The sequence below is a fragment of the Sceloporus occidentalis genome, unplaced genomic scaffold, assembly GCF_023333645.1.
Source record: "Sceloporus occidentalis isolate IW3139 unplaced genomic scaffold, rSceOcc1.0.p SCAF_95, whole genome shotgun sequence".
Taxonomy (NCBI): Eukaryota; Metazoa; Chordata; class Lepidosauria; order Squamata; family Phrynosomatidae; genus Sceloporus; species Sceloporus occidentalis.
In genome coordinates, this window is record NW_028317075.1 from 2,571,213 (window position 1) to 2,584,990 (window position 13,778).

The 13,778-nt window shown below is 39.0% G+C and overlaps 1 protein-coding gene across 1 annotated transcript; it reads right to left on the reverse strand.

Moving 5' to 3' along the window:
• Window positions 1–5,279: 5,279 nt before the first annotated feature.
• On the reverse strand, window positions 5,280–11,815 carry GNRHR (gonadotropin releasing hormone receptor). The gene is made up of 3 exons (XM_089496898.1): window positions 11,312–11,815; window positions 8,137–8,356; window positions 5,280–5,524 (listed from the first exon to the last, which is right to left on the reverse strand). Exons 1-3 carry the CDS (start codon window positions 11,813–11,815, stop codon window positions 5,280–5,282), a joined length of 969 nt encoding a protein of 322 aa, XP_089353024.1.
• Window positions 11,816–13,778: the final 1,963 nt, after the last annotated feature.

Genomic DNA, 13,778 nt, shown 5'->3' on the forward strand with positions numbered 1-13,778 from the left:
ATTTGTGCAGCTAATAATCACACGGATTATAAAGAAACAAACGTAATTTTGTTTGCAGAGATAACAATAACTTTCCGCTACTAAAGTCTATAGCAGATTTAAAGTAGTTTAGGTGTCTGTACTCTAAAATATGCCTACAAAATTTGAAAAAAATTATCTACCTAAACCCTATGAAGATAATCAACAACCATTCTTGAGTTGATTTTCTACTGGTCATATTAGAATATGCATAAATGTTATCTCATATGGTAAGACACTCTTTCAGCTAAGGAGCTGGCTGGGGAGGATGGGAGATATAGTGCTGCAGCAGCTGGAGGGCCGCAGGTTGGACGCCCCTGACATAGACGGATAGTTTCGCTAAATTATTATTGGGTTACAGGCATCCTCTGATGTTTTCATTCCATCTAAAGCTTATGTGACTCTACATCTTTTTCATATTGTTCCAATAAGAGGTGTCAACTTCAACTAAAGACTCTAGGACCAATACCAATGTAGATATATCTATTTGCTTTGTTGGGCTCTGAAAAATTAATATTTTTGATTTGTTTGGGGATGTCATACATCTACATACATCCGTTTCACACAAAGTTCTTGTTTCATCATGGTCATTTTTTGTGGAGATAAACCATTGTAAAGAAAATGTGACTTCTTCATCGGTTTGCCGCTTGGGTTTAATTCAGTAATCTGGAGGATTACTAAGGACCCTAATATTTTAAAGACCCCCGGAACACAGTGGAGGACCAACTCCCATAAACCTTCAAGGGCGGAGTTATTTCTGACTGTTGTTAAATTAAATTCACAATGAATATCCCTATATATGTCTTAATTTGGGGGGGTTATCACAACCCAAGCACTGCATAAATTATTGGCACAGTATAGGTAAATTATTAGACCGAAAGCACAAGCCAGGGATCTTGTGCCACTTTATATTCTTAAAATAAAAATATGATCGGGACAAACATTGGGGCAATGGCAATGAAACAGGAAAAGACAATATCAGGAAGTATGGGAATATTTGAGGGGGTCTCAGAATAAAATGTCATTACATTAAAAATTCTAAATACAATAACAATTCCACTGTATAACTATGTCATATAGGGCCGGGTTCACAATTTAATGGGTGACATAAGTTAACATTACACAGGACAATGAAGGTGAATAATTTAATACTTATGAAAGGATACAAGTCAGACAGCTCCACTATTTCTCTGTAAGGAAATACACCCCCCATTGATATGTGTCAGCAGGTTTCTGCTTTAGCACAACCCAAGGCTATAATGAGGATAATAAGAGCAGGAGGGAGATAAAGCTTTACCCGCGAAAGCCCCATCCTTGTGTCATAAAACCCCACATGGAATATAACAGTATAAGACGAATGATGAATATAATACTAACCAAGGCTGGTACCCCCCTTCAGTTCCGTGTCGGCCGGGAGAGGAAAATGTGAGGGGGAGAGGAATGGAAAACTACAAGTCCCGGCATGCCTTGCGCTGCTCAGGGCGGAAGAAAGCACACGGGTTTTTTTTTCAAAAGCTTTATTCAAAATAACAAAGTTCGTTTGCACCAGATATTCCTGGTCTCTGTTCGTTTAACTGCTGTAAACCTAATAACAAAGCTTTATTTAAAAGGAGCAGCTTATCTCTTGTGAAGTGTATCAATAGTGTCATAGATCTATTCTTTCAGGAAGACATATTGTCAAATTAATTGTTCCCAATTTTGTTTGTGTCTTTAAAAAAGGGTTATATTAGTAAAGTTGATAGATTTTTTTAGTAATACAAGGAATTTCAGATGAAATCGTGATTTAATCACAAAAAATTATATTTTCTTTAATGAACAGTAATACATGTATTTTATCATTTTTAGTCTCTATTATGCCGTTAGTCAGCATAGGTTATATACATACCTGGGAACTCTCCGGGTTTGACCAGGTCGTGGAAGCAGGGTCTTGACACGTCTTTCCCACCGACCTCACGGGACCGCCCCCTGACGTCAGCGGACAGCCCTGGCCGCATCCCACAAGGGAAGGCTCCGGGTAGCCGGAGCCCAGAAGTTCCCAGGTATGGTTATATACGAACAGAAATTTGGGAAGCCGATAACCATTTTAAGGTCCTCCCCTTAATTCATAAAGCACCTTGATATACTGCTCTGCCCCCTCCCCCAGGCCTACCAATGCATCCCCAGACTCCATGGTGTCTAGCGCGGGCAGCCTGTGGACGTCTGCACGATGCGCCTCGACAACCTCTGCTGCTTCTCGCCACTTCCTACGGGGCTTCTATGCCGACGCTCAGTCAAAGAAGCCCCGGCGGAAGTGCCGGCAGCAGCGGAGGTTATCTGCTCGTATCACACAGACGTTCACCGGCTGCGGTGCCAGTCGGTGAACGTCTGCGCTCAGACAGCCTCCACTGCTGCTGGCACTTGCGCCGGGGCTTCTTTGACTGATCGTTGGCATAGAAGCCCCGGAGGAAGTGGCGAGAAGCAGCAGAGGTAGCCCCGGCGGTTAAGCCCCGGTTAATATAAGACATAAAGGTCTGAAAGAGATGGCAGGTGTGGAGGTACTGTATATAAGACTGTTTTATCTTCCTCCATGCCTGCCATCTTTTTTTTCCTTTTATGTATTATATTCCTCAATGCTTTCCATCACTTTCCCCTTTAGGTCTTAAATTCCTCCATGACTGCCATATCTTTAATCTTTTTTTGGATTATATTCATCCATGCCTGCCATCTCTTCCTTGGGACCTGGATCCTCCTTTCTGGCAGCCGGTGAATGTCTGGGCGCAACCTCCGCTGTTACCCGGCGTATATGAGTGTTAATGGGCAGGTGTGTGTAAAGGCAGTGTGTATGTGCATATGTGTGTTTATTGATGGGTGTGTGTAAAGGCAATGTGTAAGGGGAGTGCAAATAAAATAACCTCTGTAAAAAAAAAATAACTGGGGGGCATAATTTTCCATTCTTGCCTCAGGCGCAAAAGGAGCTAGCTACGGTTCTGGCAGCATCTATTGAAAGGCGGAGGAGTACTTGTATATGCTTCCTGCCCATACTCAGCAGCACTCCTATTCTGCTCAATGGGACATGAGCTCCCACTGAAATGAATCGGAATAGATGCAGCCAACTGTGTGCATGCTGGGTGAACAGAAATACACTAGGTCAATGACTTTAGTGAGATTACTACTGAGCATGTGCAGGAACTACACTTCCTACTTATGCCATCTACTTTAATTAGAGGGAGCACTGGTTTGCATGCAGTAAAATACATTTTCCTTATAGGTAACAATAGGTGGCGTAGAAACCTTAATTCTCCTTACTGCTATTTTTTCTGCAATTGAAACCATTTCTTTAGGCCAGTTCATACCTGTGAAAATCCCTTCTCTGCACTTCAATGAAGGTTTTGGTAAAGGGAGGAGGGGAATCCTTCCTATAATCATTTTATGAAGTTTAATGGTAAATGATGTAACACATAGATAGATACCTTTGGCCCACAATTTATCAAGGACACTTAGCTGGGATTGTCTCCTAGGTTGAAGGTTCTTTACTCTGCATTGAAGCTATTACATTCTAAAAGAAAAAACACAAAAGAAGAAACTGTGTTCTATTACTCATGCCAAGTGGCTCTAAAACTCTCATTATTATTCAATATACCCAAAACTAAGATTTATAGACTAAGAGAAACCGATACATTAGGTTAAGAAGGCCCTGCTCGCAAGCTTACAAGCTAAAGTTTTAATGCAGTTGCCTTTGGTGTAACCTACCACAGATAAATGTCAGTTCCTCTATCTGGGTTAAATATAGAATATCAATGGGTTGTTGTGTCTTTTTTGGCAAGATTTCATGCCCCCCTCCACATATTTATACTGCAGAGTATGGGGTATACCGTTGTTGGTTTTGAAGTGAATGATCCATAAATGTTTATAGTTATCTTGTGTGTGACTTGGGTTGTGGGTTAAAGATTTCCTTCTCCTTAGTCTGCTGTTACATCTGAATAAGAGACCTCTGAGCTCCCGAAAGCTTATCTGACTGTATCTTTTACCCAATGAAAGTTATCACTTTGGCAGGACATCGAAGAATATACTTAAAATGACTACTACTAGAAAAAATAACTAATACAACAGCTGGATTGAAATATATATATATTTCTATATAACAGTAACATTAAGAACCACTTTTCTTTCAATATAAACATTTATATAATTACAGGAAGTAATGCCAAACTGTATCACAATATAAAATTAACAAAATTTTTTATTCAAGAGCAATTCTTTCACAGAGCCATATCAAAATGCAGGTGATGCAGAGTCTGGTGTTTGGAGTCCACCTACTCTGACTAGCAATTGCTGATGAGAAAAATGAGGATATTGTCTTGTATGCTAGGGTAAAGAACGGAATATTATGTAGTTTGGTGTGGTAAAAAGCTTCCGTGTGCACTGCAAAGGAGCTTCCTTACAATGTTGTTGTGTTGGGAGTAAAGGGCGTCAATTTAGTGATGTGTGCTGTGGAGGGAGTGAGGGGGTGCTTGATAGTGTTGTACATGTGGGGCTGGGACTGCCCAGTAGTTTGAGGGGAGGGCTGCGAGAGGCTGTGTTGTGTGTCAGTGTAAGTGGTTGCTGTATAGTGTTGTGTGCAGGTGGGAGGACTGTTGGATAGTGTTGTGTGGGGGGTGTAAGGGGCTGCTGGATGCTGCTGCATGTAGGGTAGAGGTGTATTGGGCTGCTGTATAGTGTTATGTGTATGAGGATGTGTGAGGGGCTGTTGAATACGGTTGGGTGGCGGGTGAGGGCTGTTGGATAATGTGTCGGATCAAAAATAAGTGGAAGAAAGAAGAGGAAAAAAAGAAAGGAAAAAGTGCATGTCGGTTTAATAACAAGTTGGCGTTTATATATGATATATCTATACACTACAGTTCAAATGTTTGGGGTCACAAAGCTGTTTTCATTAAAAATAAGTGACTTTCTAGCTGTGCTAACATAATTGCTCGGGTGTTGTACTGCTATAAACTAAATAAGCCTATGTAATGGTATTTTAAAAAAAAAAATAGCAATTTACATACATATTAAAAATATACCTTATATGTATACCATTAAAGCAGCCATTTTAGCTTTATGTTCTCTGGATCTTCTGTTGCAGCAGACATTGGATGTTAACTACATAGTGATAACTGGTGACCCAGTATTTTATACATAGTCTACCACATACTTTTCTTGTAATAAATGGATTATGTATTTATGTATATATATATAGTCTTTCATTGTGGTATTTTATTTACCAGTTCCTTAGCATTTCCATATCATAAGGAGAAATAACCATATATTAATGGATCCAAGCAAGGGTTCAACAAACCAAATAGGTAGAGGAAATGGTTGACAGGCTCTGACACTCTGCTCATCATCTCTGGCTCAAACCAGTACCAAATACCTAGGACGTAGTACGGCGTCCAACAAACGATGAACAAAGTTGCAAAAGCTACAGTCATTTTTAAGGTTTTAAGACGAGCTTGAGGAATGTTGTTCTTTGTGCGATTCAGTTCCAGCTCTAAAAAAAAAAAAAGATCATTACCAATACATAGAGCATGTTTTCTAATGAGTGTTAATCGACTCATGTTAAAGAATATAAGAGGTACCGTATATCCCCATGTATAAGACGCACCTTTGTTCGAAAAATTTGTGGTCTAAGAACTGGGTGCGTCTTATACAGTGGTTGTAGACTGTAGATTGCATACATGGTCTTATACATGGGGGAAATACGGTATTTAATATTAGGTGTATTCACTAACTAACATTAAATTTTGCTGTCTACTATAATAGTAGCACTCATACTGCCTTTGTGTGGTAGATTGTAAATCCATGTAAAAATGTACGGCAGGTGAACCAAGGAGAAAATAGCCTGCCCAATTTACAGCTAGCACAACTACATTAACCCCTTCGTGACAAAGGCTGATTTTACTTTTTGTACCCTTCGTGACAATGGCCTTTTTAACATTTCTGCGCTGCTCGTGTTTAGCTGTAATTTTCTTCTTTCCCGTTTACTGAACCCACACACATTAGACTATTAAAAAAGTATAAAATATGGTGAAACATTTTGAAAAAAATGTTTCTAACCTTTAGTTGAAAAATCTTTTACTCATCTATAAAAGGTAATGAAAAAACCTGCTAAATAGATTCTACTATTTGTCTTGAGTTTAGAAATACCCAATGTTTTTATGTTTTTTTGCTTTTTTATGCACATTATGGGGCAATAAGTACAGGTAGCGTTTTGCTATTTCAAAACTTTTTTTCCAAATCTGGTAATTCTTCCCCCCATGTGCCATTTCGGGTATCTTTGAAGCCGGCCAATGCAATTTACCCCATCAAATCATATATTTTTAAAAACTAGACACCCCAAGGTATTTGAAATGCTGGTATTTTAACCCTTTCCATGCACTAATTTTACCACCAGCCTTTGTGAAACTTTATGGTAGTACATTTTTTTTTAATTTTTTTCACACATGTTGTACTTCAGGTATAAATTTATCGCTCCTGGTATATGTCTGTGTCAAACAACACCCCAATATGTGTTCAGTAACATCTCCTGAGCGCAGTGATACCCCCCATGCATGGGTTTGTTGGGTTATTTGGGAGGTAAAAGGCCGCCTTTGTGAGGTGTGTATTTTTATGCCATTTAGACATCTGATCCTACTGCCCCCATGTCCCATATTTGGGACATTTTTGAACCCGGCCAATTCAATTTACCCCATCCACTCATGCATTTTTTAATACGAGACACCAATGCCAATATTTTAACTCTTTCCATGCTGGAATTTTTGTAAAGATAAAGAATTTTTAGGACTTATTAATTTATTTAATTTTTTTGGTGACAGTGGGGCTTTTTACATGTTACCATATTTTATTTTATTTTTTAAACATTTTTGAACAATAATTTATTTTTAATTTTTTTTTTTTTTTTTTTTTTACTCTCATTATTGAGCTGGGCTCCATTGACCTTGCATGGTTGGATGCAGTACCTACATTCAACCTGCAGGAGGAGCTGGAGAGTTCTCAAGAGGGTCTGTATAGACCCTCTGTGAACTAATTTTCTATTGTTAATGCCATCCTGTGAATGACGGCAACGTCATTTACAGGATGGCACTTGTGGTTGCTCCACGGAGCAATCACAAGGCTATCGGGGTAGGGGGGTTGTGTTGCTGCATGCCTCGATATCGAGGCATGTCAGCAACACAGTTTATGCTTAGGAAGCGATTCCGATTGCTTCCTAAGCTGTTTTAGCCGGGCGCCGCCGCGATCTTTGATGAGCGGTGCGGCGGCGGCCATTTTTCTTCCGGGGAGGGCTTTCCTCCCCGGATCCACGGTCAACCTCACTTGTGAGGCTTCCGTGGATGCTGCAAAGCCGCCGATCGCGGCGGAAATGCCACGATCTCGGCGATGCAGCTATTTAACGGCAGCCCGTACATGTACGGGCATTGTCGTTATCTCGTTGCACGGCATCCCCGTACATGTACGTGGATTGTTGTTAAGGGGTTAAGTCCCAGGCAGACGCCCCTGCTACCATGGCGCCCTGTGCGGTCGCACAGGTCGCACACCCCTAAGGCCGGCCCTGAGCATGCGTTTTGTGTATCCAGAAGGTAGGGAGACATCTGTATTTTATTGGTTACTGGCCTAAAAGTGCCAGGACTGGTTTTTTGGTTTTATTTCCAGTCCGGTCCTGGCGTAAAAAATCTACATTACAGTACTTACAGTAGGTCCACTGATGCCTTCAATTTGGGCCCTGACTTAATAATGCTAACAAAATATTATTTGATTGTATCATATGTTGTTAATCTCATGTATGGTGACATAAATTTAGTTTTTGGTATTTGTGCATTCCAAGTCCATATGTTACCTAACGTATTTTTCTATGTTGGCCCGATAAAGTATCATTAAACACTTAATGTTCTCTTGAGCTAATATAGCTTTATCCATTTTCCTTATTAAGCTGTCAATATGAAATGAATTTCATTACATTAAAACAATCACAAAGGTAAAATCCAATAGCCCCATATAAAAATGAGAGAAACTGATACAAAAATGTTAACAGATACTAAAGGTCCAAATTAGAGATGACAAAATGGGACAAATCTATTTATTTGTGCAATTTCTATTGATACTCACTTTTATTGTCGTGTTGTAACACTTGTGTCATTGTGAGAATAATGATGGTGTTGCATACCAGCATGAGGACTAGAGGAATAATAAAAAGGCAGCCAAAAGTGAACAAGTTGTATACAGTCTGTTGCCACCATTTTGGGAAGCTTCCATGCGTGACACACTGCGAAAAGGATCCTCCTACACTTGCTGCATCATCGATGGATATCACCCTGAAAATAAATAACTGAGTCTGGAGTTATCAAATATTTATATTGTTTAAATATTCATATCTTATCTATATTAAACTGTGATATGCAACAATTACCTGTCCAGCATTTGTAGAACTACCAATTCCAGTCATTTTAAAAGAATTTGAACATGTCAGCAACAGGCTAAGTGCTACAGAATTACGTATAACAAGTGATTAGGATGCAAAGTTTAAAAAAGGGGTTTTCTCGCTAAAAAAATCCAGTGAAATGGTTGTTATAGTGATACGGCTGATTTTATTGGAGTTGAGTTTGTACCACAATATTTGCACCATATTGTTTGCTCCACAATCAGTGGGGTGTATATTTCACTTTACTACATGTCACTTCACTGTCTGGTAACCAATACCCATTGGATCCAAAATGTTGTTGTCATGCTGATGACATCATCAGCAACACAGATTTCTATAGACAAGAGTGCAATTTCATAATAAAGAAACTGACTCAACTAATATAAATCAACAGTGATAAAAGATAAAGCGAAGGTAGGAATGAAGTGAAGTGTTTGTTGACTATTTATCAATACGACTAGATGGTTTAAGATCTGTGAATAAATAGAGGACAAGGTCATTGTGGTGTATTCATCAAAGGTAGATTTGCAAGAGACCTTGTCTGGCCCCGTATAATGCATAGTTACATCAAACAAGTCTGCTCACCCAATTGATTATGCATTATAAAGGGTCAGCTCAGTCCTTCTTGCATGTGAAACTTGCCAGTGTTGGCCCTTCATAATGACAAGGAAAACTGAAAACTACAACTCTGCTGACAAAAGTTTTTCATCTACACTGCCTATGTATAATTTTTTATGTACATCCATGTAAATTTTAGGAATTATTTTCTACATTTTCACAATAATATTTTATTCATAGTAAATTATAGTTTATAAGGTATAAAAAAAATAAAATAAAATATATATATATATATATATATAATTTGTGTGGTTAAACTAATTAAAGGAGAGAGAGAGGAAAATTATGCTTCAAAACAAGCACAAAACAATACTCTTAGTCCTTCAGGGGTTAAATAACAATACCGTAATAAGTTCTGTTACAATTAATTTTAGCCATTTACATTTTAAAGTTGTTAATTCAAATTTTCCAACGTAAATTACATACGTAGATTGAGTGTACAATAGAAACTCTCATACATGTACACATTTACTTGTTTTCTTTACAAGATGAGTCACATCAAGCCCATGAAAGAATTGAAGACCTTGAGGTCTTATTAATTTAACTCATTTCCTTCCTTGACTCTTCCAGCACGCTCTCTTCTTCTAACTAGTTTGTTGCAACCATCACAAGCCACATCAAACCGCATATTTATCAACCAAGATCCAAAACGTGTGGCTCTCAACAGACAACCCATATTTATGCCACAACAACAAAAGCATGCGGCGTGCCTGTGATGCAATGCATTAACCCCCAACCACAAAGAAAACTTAAAGCTATCCTAACTCTGCCATCCCATTGCAAAGTCTAATGGCTTGTTATGCACGTCTGCAGTTGCAGTTGTGGCGGTCTACAAATGTGGTTTGTCTCCCTGTATAGCTTTCCATAGAACTTTTTCACCTCCTGAGGAAGCCAATAGAGGCGAAACACGTCAAGGAAGGACTTTTACCTTTTTTGAGGAAGGACTTTTATTTTATTATATTTTCAGATATTTTTAACGTTTTAATAGCGTAATTTGATCTTTTTAGGGGCTAGTTCCCCCAATAAATTTGTACCACTATTACCTTTGAAGTCTATATATATTAAGCTGCAGTAGACTTTTGGAAACTCTACATTGGGAAGACCACTCCTGGACGTCCCTGAGCGTCCCTCCCTGAACACATTTTTCACATATATGGATGTGCATGGAATCCTGTGAGTGCAATCTGTTTCTCATTTTATAAGCTCTTACTTTACAATATTATATATATATATATATATATATATATATTCAGCTATAACACATTTCAAGAAACACGAAAATAGTTATGGCATTATTGTGAGTGCAATCAACACCGTATATTTATGTTTTTTTGTAAACACTCTACACTATTATTGTTTGTTTGTTTTCTTCCCTTATCTTGCATGAGCGCCCCTTAACGGAATTGAATTAGCTTTCCATAGACAGTGCCACAAGTCTGCTTCCCCAGTCCCACATTTTGGGCACCTATAATTGGGCTTCAGCCTGTCGTCTGGGGACCAGTGGGCAACGAGCTCAATCTTTAGTGCTGTCTCTATGGTATGATGAGGCTGAGGTTAACTGAATTACTTTTCTGGTGGCCTTCAGGATATCATCAATCTCTAGTCTTGAAACTTTAGTCTGCCAGTACCTTAAGAAAAGTATTGTAAATTTAACACTTGGAATTTAGGTCATTTTTTGATTTATTATATAACAAAATATACTAGTAAAGAGTAAATTATTGATTGTATTAGTTGGGTTAACTTTCCTTTCATCTCACTGACTTAGCACGCAGCTTTAACTATACATTATACAAGGCAAAATTATTCCTTCATGCAAGATTAATTTATCAATGAAAAACTTTCATAAATCATATTTTAATTGGAGAGATCCAACTTTCAACTCCCCAATGTGCTGTGAAGATAACTCCTAATAGCCATAGATAAAATATTTCACAATATTTTCAGAACAAAAAGAGATAAAAAAAGTGATAGAGTATATTATCTCAGTTAATGAATCTGGGCCCAAATATCTGTTTTGTTATGTATTTTTCTTTAGATTCATCGCAGTTTATGACAGAATTGTTATTTCATTATATCTGGAAATTGATAATTTGCTTACCTACTAAATTCCCAAATAGTATTTATGAAAAAAACACATTTTAAGAATTGTTATAATATTATAGTGCATTTAAGCTTTTTTTTAAAAAAAACATTATGCAGTATTTAACGTAGAAAGAAATTGAATAATCGTATAGTTTAATTTACCTGTGGTACCGCAAAGAGCATGCTAAGAATCCAGACCAAACACAACATGTACTTTCCAAGACTAGAATTTTTCTTCATAGACAGAGGCAAAGTAACAGCTATGCAGCGATCGAGGCTGATGACAACCACAATGAATGCAGCAGCATACATGGAAAAGAGTTTGAAGAAACTGAGAACCTTGCAGAGGACGTTCCCAGCATGCCATTGAATTGTAAGGTTCCAGGCCCCATCCAAGGGCATGATCACCAGGGTCTCCAACATGTTGGCCAGCATCAAATTCTTCAGAAGGATTTTCATTTTTGATGATTTCTTTCCATGTTTCGCTTGTCTTCGCTGTAGCTTTAACAGAAAAGACCCATTTAAAATGGCAGAAACAAAAAATAACAGGAAAGTTATGCATGCTCTAATTTTGCCTGAAACAGTCAGGCAAGGGATATCAGGAGCACCTATGTTCAAGACAAGACTGTTATTGAACATAATGCAACAATTAGTGTTGTGTCCCATTTTGACTAAACAAATCGATTTGAATTATAATTCTAGTTGTGGATTCTGTTTCTATCAGCTGAAGTAATTTTGCCCTAAAATGCAAAAAAGTCCTTAATCATCTTTCTGACGTCAGTCTTATGACCATGAGCCTTGTGTCACTGTGACTTTTCCATGGCAGGTATACATAATGTGGAGCGTTCATGGCCAGATGAAATCTTAGTACCAAGCACAGCTGTTCTATTCAGTTTAGGAGACACAAACCAATCAGTTAAGTAAAGTATGATGTTAAGTAACTTTGAGAACATTTATAGCGTGTAGTGTTTCAAAGCCTTGATAAAAAAAACAACCAATGCTGTGTGATTGCATACAAATTATGGAAACAAAAACGGCTTATGGTTTGGGCTTCATGAAAGGAGCACGAATGCATGATAAGTGCCCAGGGTGGGTGACTGACCTGGCCCAGGCACGGTGTGGAGTATGGCAGAGTGGCCATCTTGGATCTGCTCACGTCTGTTGAACCGCTTGGTGTTCTGAACTTGTCATTCATTCTCTTCCCGCCTAGGCTGACAGAAAGGACCAGAGGATGAGCTGGGCTAGAAGTCTGATAGAGGAACAAGGAGAGAGGGCTATCTCTTGCCATTTGGTGGGTGCTAGTAAAAGCTACAGTGTGCCCTCAGCTGATGTTTCAACAGGTGTACAGGGGGGAACTGTTTGTGGACCGAGGCACATTTTTCCTGCTCCTAACACATCAAATTTTGAGAACAAAATGCTGATCGATATGTGTGTGTGTATATATATTATTATTATTTATTGTTTTATATAGTGCCATCAAATTCAGTAGCACTGTACAATGGGTGGACAGGACATAACAAGTAGTATGTAACATAACAATTTGACTTACAGAAACAACAGGTGAGGAGGGCCCTGCTCAAACGATTTTACAATCTAGAGGGATTTAGGGTGTATTACACAATAGGTAAAGTGCCATTGTTAGGGATGGACCAGCCACACTAATATATATATTGCATGAGAGGGACTAGGAAAGGTGAGCTAAAGGAATATGGGAGGGCGTTAATGTGCAATGTTGTAAGCGTCCTTAAAGAAGTGGGCAAGGGAAAGACAGATAGGCCGGGGGAGGGCATTCCAGAAGATAGAAGAAAGTCATTGGATGAGCGGTGAGACCGATGAGAAGTGTATTTAGAGATGAGTTAGGAAATATAGGTAGGGGAACTGCTGTGAAGGGCTTTGAAAGTAAGAGTCAGGATTTTGAAATGAATCCTGAAGCACACAGGCAGACAGTGAAGAGAGGTGTTAGTGAAGTGATGGGAGAGGAAGATAAGTCTGGCAGCAGCATTCATGGAGGACTGTAGAGCGGTGAGACGGTTGAGAGGGAGACCAGCTAATAAGGCCATGGACAAGAGCATTAGTGGCATGCTGTGTTAGGAAGGGGCTGATGCGGGCAATGTTTTTAAGATGGAGACAGCAGTTTTTACAGACAGACTGAAAGTGGGGCGGTGAACGAAAGGTCGGAGTCAAGGGTGACACTAAGACAGCGGGCATGAGGAGACGGGGAGATGATAGCACCATTAACATTGAGGGAAACTGATGAGGGAATCTTAGCACTGGAGGGAGGAAAGATGAAAAGTTCAGTTTTGGAGAGATTGAGTTTCAGGAAACGTGCGGACATCCAGGTAGAGACAGAGGCGAGACAGTTAGAGGGAGGGGATAGATAGATCTGGGAGTCATCAGCATACAGATGGTATTGAAAGCTAAAGGATGAGATTAGCTTGCCAAGTGAGGAAGTGTAAAGAGAGAACAGAAGGGGTCCTAAAACAGATCCTTGGGGTACCCCAACTTTATTTCCAGCAGCCTTTGTGAAATATGTAACCAAGTCTATCTGCTTTAGACTTCCCATTTTTTCAATATAATATGTACATATGGACTAGCCCCAGCACTCAGATTACACCCACAAGATTTGCCC